The sequence below is a fragment of the Bombus bifarius genome, unplaced genomic scaffold (genome assembly GCF_011952205.1).
Source record: "Bombus bifarius isolate JDL3187 unplaced genomic scaffold, Bbif_JDL3187 scf7180000009471, whole genome shotgun sequence".
Taxonomy (NCBI): domain Eukaryota; kingdom Metazoa; phylum Arthropoda; class Insecta; order Hymenoptera; family Apidae; genus Bombus; species Bombus bifarius.
The window spans coordinates 88,817-100,038 of record NW_022885141.1 but is presented as its reverse complement, the minus strand read 5'-3'; the positions used below and the strand labels follow the sequence as shown (position 1 = coordinate 100,038).

Here is an 11,222-nt window from a genome sequence, read left to right as displayed (position 1 = left end):
TTATTTTCTATTTCAGAATCATCAGAATCTGTAATACTTAATACATTCAATCTTTTTCACTGCAGTTATCCGAAACAGTTTCTGATTCATCTAATACGTTCAACACTTGTAGCTTTCTCAGATTTTTAGAAACCACTTCGAAAAGAGCAGAATCTGAAAAGTTTATTAAAATGAAACGCAAATTATAATACTTTTAAGAAATAGGAATACCTTCAGAGAGTAAATGGACCAGTATACAAATTGCTCGGACCTTTTTTTGCCTAAAGTTTGTAACACTTTCCTTAACTAACTATTGTTCTGTGATAGTCGAAAAAAATTAAAAAATCAAACGATGTATAAAAGCGCGGAAGTCACAAGAGGCGCTGCTAGGCATAAATTAGTTTACGACGTCGCTGCCACACGCTCAAGAAGGCCACCTGCTCAGAAACAGTAATCAAGTAGACGAGACATCCTGCATGCCACAGCTATCGATCAAAACAGTAACTGAATAGCCACCTCTGATAAACATTCGACGATAACCCCTCCAAAGGGGCTATAACCTCAATATAAAAACCCTCCTAAATTAGCGCTCAAAGCCTTATTCTGTTGTTACACTTTGAACAGTCACTCTGTTGGATTTATATAATAAAACTTCCATCATCTTATACGAAGTTCAATTTTTTCACCTTATTTATGAAACGTTCGAACTGCGACGCGAGGAGATCACCGGCGATCTATCGGTTTCGTGATATCTTGTGTCTCCGACGCGACACCGCCGGTTATAGGCGGCCTTAGCCTCTAAGACTCACTTCGTGGCCGCCGGCTATAACTAACGTTATTAGCGAAATGGTTAATTTTCAATAATTAAAGGACAAAGCCGAAAACACAATTTTTTTGCTCTTGATTTTTTCTAACTACAAGAATCACCTCTTATGTATTTGTACACTTATAGCTGAACACCCTGTATATACTATAAAGAAAGGATGGACGACCAACAACTCCTAGTACGCACGCTATCACGGACGCACAATTACACATATAATTCGCTGTAGCGGTATCGATAATTTTTTCCAAATATCTCAGACACTACAGCCGCCCGACAGTTACATTTATAGGAAAGAGTTGTTTAGAATCATACCGGCGGTGACGTGTTCGAAAGTCGTCGAAATCGGAGAGGATGTAACTGTTTTATAATTCCACGTTATAGTTCATTTCAGAAAAGGGTGAATGAATTTCTCAATATGTCATTTCGTAGATTTGAGAGAGATTTTATGTAATCACTTTGTCACGACGTATGTATAACAAGAAGCATAATTTAACAGAACGGTCCGATGCGAGTGATCTTGGATAAAATGATATATTGTTGACGTTAGTAGGCCGTCAAGCTGATTCTCTACGTCATGTGTGCACGTACATTCGTGCGAGCGTGCATCTGTAATCAGATTTGTGATTATTAAATAAGGATTGGGGTATTCTCCATTTTCCGATCACCGTGCTGTAAAACGGTCGGTCAAGCTAGTACATAGAAACCACTGATCTGCGAATGCAATCGCATATTAATATGACTCATGAGTATGGTGACACCTTTACCAATTATTTTTTCCATTCTTACGACATAACAGAGTGATTAAATAAAATTTCGCTTTTGCCCTCTTTTCGCCCTTCACCGGTCGTTTTCCGCCAGTTTACCACTTCTCATCCGCTACCTGCGCATTCAATGCTGAGTCCTTCCAGATTCATCATTCATGAAATTTATTAAAATATTGCGTAATATTTAGTACATATGCATATCGTGCAGGGTGTGCCGAGAGTAAGTGTAAAGAAAATAATACCTCAATCAACAAGTGGCGCAATTTGGGCTTGCAAAAAGACTACATGCTATAACTCGAAAAAATTAATCAAAAATGGAATTATGTGCCGGCATCAATGACACGTGCATTATATTTGCTGTTTTTACGTTTACAATTTCATGGCAATCTGTACAAAGTTAAAGCAAAGGCGTAAACTCTATCTGTTCCATACACGATTGCTCACGATTCACGTCATAGTCGACTAGTTGACCAATTTTCCAATGAAACGTGTGTATTATTGCTAACAGAATACAGACCCGCTTCTCATGCAGCACCTGGTTCTTCAAATTCGACATCACTGAACTTCGCACACAATAAAATTAGAAATGCATGTAATATATAAATTTTAAGAGAAATCGATGTGTAAAAATCGTAATGCTTATTAGTTTCACTAAACATTCTCGAATTATAGCATTGATGGTCACTACTATTGTCGAGTCATCTATTAAGGTGGTTGTAGCGTTGATCACTGGCGACGCTAATGTCTGCCGTCGTAATAAAAAAAAACGACACGTCGGAATATAAAAAAGATATTAACATTAACTAGTTAGGAAATCATATATATATATATATGTATAATGTATAGTAGCATCTTTGACAAAAAATGTAACTTTTTTGTCATGTGCATTGATGCCGTATTTTTCAAATAGACATGACTGACGTAATCTCCTTAAACACTTTTGAAAATTTCTTATTAACTGTAATATTCTCGTTCAATATACTGAAACTTTTATTCGCAAATATTTGTCTACTTTAACTGTATCCCATACAATCTTTTAGGAGTTGAACTTTACAGGGTGATTATACCTCATAAACTTGGGTTACGGCAACTAAAACAGGATACGTGTTTAGTATTTTGCGCCGCTCTTCTAGTCTCAAGTTTTATCAAAATCTGAGTCCCACTATTCGCGACCTTTTCCTGATAATAAAGTTTCCTTTTGATACCATTATGGCTTGCAACTATCATGACATTGAATTTACCTGATTGATGAGTATTCTACTTAAAATACTTTTTCATTTTTCTAGGAAAGCCTTCTTTAAATAATTTCATGACGAAATTCAATATAGCGGTATCGAAATATCACTACCTTCATTTATATTTTTATTTATTTTATTTATATATTTTCAATAATGCTCATATTGCGGGGCTATTATTAAGCGTTTTCTAACTTGATACAAAATCCACGCTAATAATTAGTATCAGTAGTATTGTGCTTTGGATTTTCTTACATCACGATGAGATTGTGCTTTAAATACATTTTATTCTACGAAGCATTAATTGCGCGAATATATGTCACACATACACTTTCAGCATTAGTTAGATATTAATATTTTCACAACAGGAGCTGGTATCGAACCATTTTTTTATATTATTTCGGAGACTTGAAAGGATATGTACATATTTTTTATTTGCTAAAAGTTTCTTACTGAACGGCGTTCGACCATAATTCTAATTGGTATTCTCTAACTTTAGCAGAATGGATCGTTCGTAATATGAGATGGAATGTGCAATTCAACTATTTGCCTTTATGTTAATCAATGAAAAGTTATGTGAAATACTAATCATAAAATCGTAAAATTGTAAAATTGTAAAATTCTCAAAATTCTGAAATCCTAAAATTCTGAAATCCTAAAATTCTAAAATTCTGAATTCCTAAAATTCTGAATTCCTAAAATTCTGAAATTCTAAAATTCTAAAATTCTAAAATTCTAAAATTCTAAAATTCTAAAATTCTAAAATTCTAAAATTCTAAAATTCTAAAATTCTAAAATTCTAAAATTCTAAAATTCTAAAATTCTAAAATTCTAAAATTCTAAAATTCTAAAATTCTTAAATTCTAAAATTGTAAAATTGTAAAATTGTGAAATTCTAAAATTCTAAAATTCTAAAATTCTAAAATTCTAAAATTCTAAAATTCTAAAATTCTAAAATTCTAAAATTCTAAAATTCTAAAATTCTAAAATTCTAAAATTCTAAAATTCTAAAAGTCTATAACTCTAAAATTTGGAAATTATATTAAAAGTTATATGGAAGATTATTTCTTCCTCGGTTTTGAAGATAAAAATGTTAATCGAATCATGCATAATATTATCCAGTTTCAGTAGTAGGATGGCGTTTTTAAAAGTACGAGTGTCCAGAGTAGTGCCACATCGTGATCATTACAGTACTGTGACATACGTTTCAAGATCTACTATCGTGCAGACGCATTTTTGTTTGATCTTTGGTAAAGAATACAGAGTGGAAATAGCAACAGGTAACAGATAATTCCTTATGATACTACAATTCAATCGTGTTTTCTATTAACTATTAATCATCATTACCAATATTGTATATTTAAAAAATACCATCGGATCGTTAATTACTACAATACTTTAAATGAAGCTTTTGAATTCTTAAATATTTATTTTGTATTCTACACTTTACACAGTAAAAATGGTTCATTATTGTGGTTATAGCATAATTTATAACGAATCACTAAAGATGAACGTAACATTCGCCTTTATGTGATAGTTGCATGAAACTTTGGCTATTTTCTGGAAAAAGTTGAATTTAGGAACAATTTTTCACAAGTTACTGTTAGGACTTGCTTCGAATTCTCGTGTTTATGAAAGTTGAAAATACACTCCGCGGAGACTGTATTAATCATGCGAAATATTTTAGTTATTTTACATTTTAACACGTTGACTGTCACGCGTGTTTTCAAGGAAATCTCCGTTAGGCCATGCGTGCCACACTACCAAGCGTTCTCTGCTAGGTACTCCCATGGATATTTTAGTAATGCAAGTCGCTCAAGCGGTGGTCTCAAGAATGATCTCTCGTTTCGTTTGTTCTCAATATTAAAATCACTAGCCGTTGTTGAATATAATGAAGTAAAGTGTGGTATAGATTATTCCGACCAAATGGTCTCTTATGCCACCAAAATTAGAAAAGGAATCAAATGGTACAAAAAACTTGGCGTTCAACTCCTTCTGGGAATTTCTGTTGTAAACACTTTGACGGTTTACAAAATTGCAACAAGGAAGGATATAAATATTAGAATATTTAGAGAGTTATTAGCCGTAAAGTTATTAGGGTTATCTGAAAATACGAAAAATCCTTGTCTTCGACGGAGTCAGCATAATATCGCCGTTCGGAAAATTGATTCCGGAAGAAGCATTAGACGCGCATGCAAACTATGTTATGCAAATAAAAGACGTCGAATGGACCGAACAAAGACACAAAGAATTTAAAGAAAACAACAACTTATTGTCCAAGTTGTCCCGACTAACCTCAGCTATGTATAGAATGCTTTAACGTTTTACATTCTAAATATTTTTTTGTAATAAACCATTTTCGTATTACTTTTATAATAATTCTATAGTTTTATTATTTCCTCTGGAATATCTTTTCAAATAACTAGAATGATCCTTCGCAAGTAGTCAAATAAGCGACACCCGAATACAGGTTTCGAGGCCGTCAACGTGTTAAATAGTACAGATCCCTTGTTTTTAATAAAATAAACTGAAACATACGCAAATAAACTGAAATATACTTCCTAATAAAATACACTTCCCTTATTTTATTTATCACTTTCTGTATAAATATACCTGTCAACGGAATAATAAAAATGGAATAATAATAAAAATAAGTAAATGGAAAAATGTAAATGGATAATGGAGGAATCATTTTCATACGAAATTTCATTTATTCAAATACAGATTAAGATTGATTGACAGTTTCTTTAAATATCTATGGATTCCATATCTTCTTGCCTGTTAAGTCACATAATTCTTTCGACATAATTAACTGCAAAGAACTACATTCTTTTTATACTGTGAGTCATTGAGTCCACTTCTCTAGTGCCACGCGCGGTTCATCATAAGCAGGCACTTCTTCGTTACTGTTGAGAATTTTGGATCTTAATAGCCGAAATAATGGTATAGGAACACTAAATTTGCTCTTAGAATTTATATTAGAATAGTTATATATTTATTTGATAAACGATTTCAAAGATATTCATCGATACACACTTGCACGAGTGTCAGAACTTTCTTCTATATCCGACTGTTATCCGACTGAACAGTTTACATTCATCTGTTTTCGAGACGCCGCGCACACACATACTTCCACAAACTCATGTTTACATACAAGTATTACTACTGCGCAGTTAACTTAGTCTAGCACATAAAATTATACATATTTCAAAGTACCATTTCATTTGCTGTCTCACAGGGAAACAAGTTGATTACATCAATACATTCATCGTCTGTGATTGTGGATTTTTCCAACACTATATATATTTGTTAATTCTATTGCATTTACACCACTTTCGAGTTTTTATTTTGTTTTGTTTCGATAGCTAAAGTACTATTAGTTTCATACCAAAGTCTTATAATCAGAATTCATTGAATAAAGGAAAGATACATTGAAATACATTGTGCACGTACGCTAATAAAATATGTGCACAATATGATGCGAATTCTCAAGTAATTGGCGATCAGTCAGGTTGCAACTGATCGGTTGATATCACGAATTGTGAACGCTATTAACATTCTACTGCATACAATGTTACGGTCTGGTCTTGATCTTCGGTGTTCATAACCGTTATGTGTAATTCTACATGTCGATTCTGGGGTTTCTCGAATTATATCAAAATCAAAACAGTAGTTGCTACCACCAGAAATAGTCGTTAAACTGTTTCGATCAGTTCGATTCTCGTTCGTTAATTTTTGAAATAAGGCGAACGACTGAATAGAAAGGTTTCAAAATCTTGTCGCAACCTTCTAAAGAGCGGCACTACTCTCAGATTCCGAACTGCAGTATCCCCGATGTTCTAATACGTTAATGTAACCGTATAAACAGCGTTAAATAGCGTATCAATACAATTCATAAATAAAATTCCTATTCTGCCATAGCCGCTATGTGCAGGAGTACTAGCACGGAGAGAATTAAGGTTTTCTTGGAACAAATGAACACTCTCAGTATCTTCTTGATTGTTGACAATAATAGTCAATGTATAATTTTATTCGAGTAGTAAATGCGGTGCAAGTCCGAAATCCGAAGAAGGAGATATTATAATGTTTAATTTCTCACCTTGCTTATATGTGTTATTAATCGCACTCTCGGACTATCGTACTAGGTTAGTGTAGTTGTTGGAAAATTGGCTGCATTAATGGTTGACGATTAATAATTACTCGGTTGTACTTCCTGACATAACTCAAAGAATATAGTAAAACAATTCTCGGCTTCGCAAAGACTGCTGTTTCTTTTAAACTTGATATTAACTCTCGATACATTTTTAACTGACTCTTGACAAAATTTCAATTAACTTGACTGAACTCTATAACTGAACGGAATAACTGAACTCAACTGACTGAACTCTCTACAAATTTTTTAACTGAACTGTACCTTGACGAAATTTCAAGTGAACTGCCCTATTTACAAATGTTTACTAAACTGCCCTGTCCTTACGTGACTAGCCTTATTTATACTAAGACTATCATGGGATAATTGTCACGTGATTATTCAATGACAGCGCGGAGTTTCGGTACGTGATTACTTCTGCGGGCGCTGTATACTTCGGTTCTGTTTGTATCCTTCCAGAAATATTAGGATTGCAGCTGATATGGTTTTCGTGGAAGTATTATTCAAGTTTCCCTTTTTTTTTACTAATCCTTGTTGCTGCATTGTTTTTACAGTATTAGTTTCTGCTGATGATAGGTCGTACTTTGCTGAACACGTGGTTAGCTTGCTGATGCCGGTACTTGATCTTTTGGCGCGTGGTAGTTGTTTGTAGCTGTTGATGTTGTATGAGAAGGTCATAGCGTCATATCTTCCATTATCTGCTTATTATGCTGCGTATTGGGGGTACGTGTCAGTGGACGTCTCATTCTTCCCTGTATCTATTTCGATATTCTTAGATTTTAATTTTGTTCAATAATAAAGTTGTGTATATGTTTATTAATTTATTGTAATATTGAAGTATTTATATGCGTCGTATCTTTTATTCCTTTTAAGTATTTCATTTTTAATTCCATATGCCTAGAGTTGTGGCTCGTGGTATTCTCGAGTTAAGACGTATCACGTTATGGCTCGTGTGGAGCGCGAGACCTCAATCGAACAAATCGTGAGCGTCAGCTTACCTCGTAGCGACGTCGTAGCAAAGGAGATTGTGACATTCGAAATCGCAACCCATTCTGAGTGATGTTTTCTAAGAAAAACCATCGATAATAGATTAAACCTGTTTACTTATTGAAATCTATATCGACATATCGAAAATGTGAATGCTCCTGCTTCATACATAATTAATGAATAACAGCATATATAAACAATATTTATACAGATTTAACATGCACGCCGTGTTCGTCTCGTCCATGGGCGCACAGAAAAATCACATACGCATTAAGTATTCTCGAAGTGCTACTATATGTGGGCGAACACTGTCTTTCACGGAGCATGCACATTTTTCACACAAATTAGCGCTCACTGTATACGATAATATCCACATATATACAAATAAAACAAACAATAAATGAGCTGATGGAAAGTACAAAAAAGATTGTTTAAGCTGAAGATTACAACTATAACAAATTTTGTACAATATCTTAAAAACTTTTCGACTAACTATTTGATAAATCAGTGGCAAATATAGGGACAACAAGTGTGGAGATCCTGAAACATGAATACAATCAATAAAGAAAGGAATAAGAATGGGATCAATAAAGGGTTGAATAAGACGAATACTCTCGAAGAGTTCTACGCCGGTAGTGGGATTCTTCTGACTGGAACAACCGGTTTCGTTGGAAAAGGTCTCCTGGAAAAACTGATCCGCATGTGTCCTCGCATTGCTGCCATTTTTATATTACTTCGTCCAAAAACGGATGAAACGATAGAACAACGATTTAAGAAGCTCATAGATGATCCCGTTCGTAAATATTATTCTTGTTTCTTTCAATATTTATGCTTGTCAGGAGCCAAATTGATTAAATTTCTTTTCTGGAACTGAGCTGGTATTTTTTCGTTTTCAGATTTACGATAACATTAAAGCGAAACATCCCTCAGTTTTGAGCAAAGTTTACCCCGTCAAAGGAGACGTGAGTCTGTCAGATTTAGGTCTTTCGCGAGAAGATAGAAATCTGTTGTTAGAGAAAGTAAATATAGTGTTTCACGCCGCGGCCACTGTGATATTCAACGAGCCGTTACACGTGGCTGTTAATGTGAATACGAAAGGTACCGCTCATGTCATCGAGCTTTGGAGCGAACTAAAGCATCCGATTAGCTTCGTCCACGTTAGCACAGCTTTTAGTAATGCTAATCTACATGAGATCGAGGAAAGAGTTTATACGTAAGGATACGTTATGCACAAACGTTGTTCCATAGTTTACGAATATAATATTTGTAATTATAGTGTGAAGAATATGTTCACTTATTATTGACTTTTCAGCACGAGCTTGAACCCTTCAGAGGTGATCGATATGTGTGGCAAATTCGACAAAACGTCGATCAACCAAATCGAAAAAAAGATTTTAAAAACTTATCCAAACACATACACATTCAGTAAGAATTTAGCAGAGCAGATTGTAGCAAGCAAGTGTAAAGATCTGCCAGTTGCGATAGTGCGGCCAAGCATAATTGGTGCCTCTTTGGAAGAACCATGCCCTGGTTGGCTAGAGAATATTTCTGCAATAACAGGTATTTTCATAAATCTTTTTTAATGATAAATGTTCAACACTCCTCACATTTTAGAAAGTGGAGTTAATCTGTTGGTTTTTGGGAAGCTAAATGAGAGGATTTCCACTAAATCATCATTATTATAGTTCCAATCTATTAGTCCAATCTATTTAGTGTTACATTTCTGCCAATCGAAAATCACAAATAATTTCTAAACCAATTTAATGTTACCAGGTATCCTTCTGCTAGTCAGTAGAGGATGTGCAACAGCGATACGGGGTAGGAAAGATGCAAGATTAGATGTAGTGCCCGTCGATTTCGTAGTTGACACGATAATATGTACTGCATGGCATGTCACGCAACAACGTGGTCACGAAGTTAAAGTTTACAACTGCACGAGTAACGCTAACTCTTTTAAGTAAAATTTATTACGAATCTTTTTCAACACATGTAATTCGATTGTTACAGTATTCCAAAACAATCAGTTTACTTAAGTAGTGTAGACAATTCGCAAACAAACGTAGAAAACAAAAGTCCACATTTTCTCTCAATACTTCAATTTAAAAAAGTAGTGACATAACATAATATTTATCTAAATTACATAATATTTCCCGAGCTACACAGATGACAGTGAACTGTGCTTTAAGCATAATTGCAATAATTGTAATAATGTAAATGTTCCAATTGTCAAGGTGGGGTCAGTTGCAACAGCTCGTGTTGAAGTGTAGCAGAGAAACGCCACTGAACGATACACTATGGTACCCGGGTTGTCCAATGATAGCTAATAGATATATTTACAACGTCCTGAGTGTAATCCCGTATATCTTGCCTGCTTTCATCATAGATATCTTTTTAAGACTCCGAGGTAGTAAACCAATGTGAGTATTCTATCGATCCTTGAATCACGAGGACAATCTTTCTGGGACAATCTTTGTGTTCATCTATAATAATAATTAAAAATGATATTTCAGAATGATGAAACTTCTCAAAAATGGTCATAAGCTGTTCACATCGGTAACATATTTCACCACGCACGAATGGACTTTCCAAAGAGATAACTGTTCCGACTTAGCGAGGAAAGTAAAAATGTTGAACGACAGCGATATGGTCAAACTAGATTTACGGGATATGGATTGGGAGAAGTATGTTGCAATTTACCTGATGGGAATTAAGAAATTTATTCTAAAACAAGAGTTTCAGCCAACAGCCCGACAACGATTAGCAAGGTGCGTATAAAAGTATCTTCGTATAAAAAAATAGGAACTAATATAAATACATATATTTTTAATTATTTCAGGTTGTACTGGATACATCAGATCACCAAAATATCCAGTATAATAATTTTGTTATGGATAATGTTATATTTTGTATACTGACTACTTGAACGTTACTTTTTTATCTTTAAACCAAAGACAATATAAATACAATTTTATGAAGAAGGGATTTATCATCCTTTCCATTTTGTCTTTTCATTCGTCTCCTTTTCTAATAAATCCATTTATGACATTGTTTATTTTTTCTATAAAATTGTAATAAGAATGAAGTTATTTATACGCACATGACTTCAGAGCTGTAAGCAATTCATCTGCTCACTGAATATGTACGTTTTTCCATTATAAGGACAACATTATAATGACAAAATCCTCTATCATCCTTCACCAAACAAAAATTACGAGATAGTTATTCATTGACGATAATAATTTATCATTGAAAAGTCTACTGAGCAATAAACAATCATGATA

General features: G+C 34.0%; 1 protein-coding gene across 2 annotated transcripts; it reads left to right on the top strand.

Moving 5' to 3' along the window:
• Positions 1-3,968: 3,968 nt before the first annotated feature.
• LOC117215235 (putative fatty acyl-CoA reductase CG5065) lies at positions 3,969-10,859 on the top strand. 2 transcript variants are annotated; one of them, XM_033461630.1, is made up of 8 exons: positions 3,969-4,084; positions 8,462-8,734; positions 8,838-9,154; positions 9,254-9,501; positions 9,715-9,898; positions 10,173-10,358; positions 10,452-10,706; positions 10,778-10,859. In XM_033461630.1, exons 2-8 carry the CDS (start codon positions 8,489-8,491, stop codon positions 10,854-10,856), a joined length of 1,515 nt encoding a protein of 504 aa, XP_033317521.1. In that variant the 5' UTR covers positions 3,969-4,084; positions 8,462-8,488; the 3' UTR covers positions 10,857-10,859. The 2 variants fall into 2 exon arrangements, with proteins under 2 accessions (XP_033317521.1, XP_033317520.1); XM_033461629.1 differs by having other exon boundaries at positions 8,450-8,734.
• Positions 10,860-11,222: the final 363 nt, after the last annotated feature.

Bases quoted from the DNA above. Each gene is read 5' to 3' on its own strand.
- LOC117215235 (XM_033461630.1), top strand. From the start codon at position 8,489: ATGAATACAATCAATAAAGAAAGGAATAAGAATGGGATCAATAAAGGG. The intron at 8,735-8,837 runs GTTCGTAAATAT...TTTCGTTTTCAG, and splicing joins AGAAGCTCATAGATGATCCC to ATTTACGATAACATTAAAGC. The intron at 9,899-10,172 runs GTAAAATTTATT...CCAATTGTCAAG, and splicing joins AGTAACGCTAACTCTTTTAA to GTGGGGTCAGTTGCAACAGC.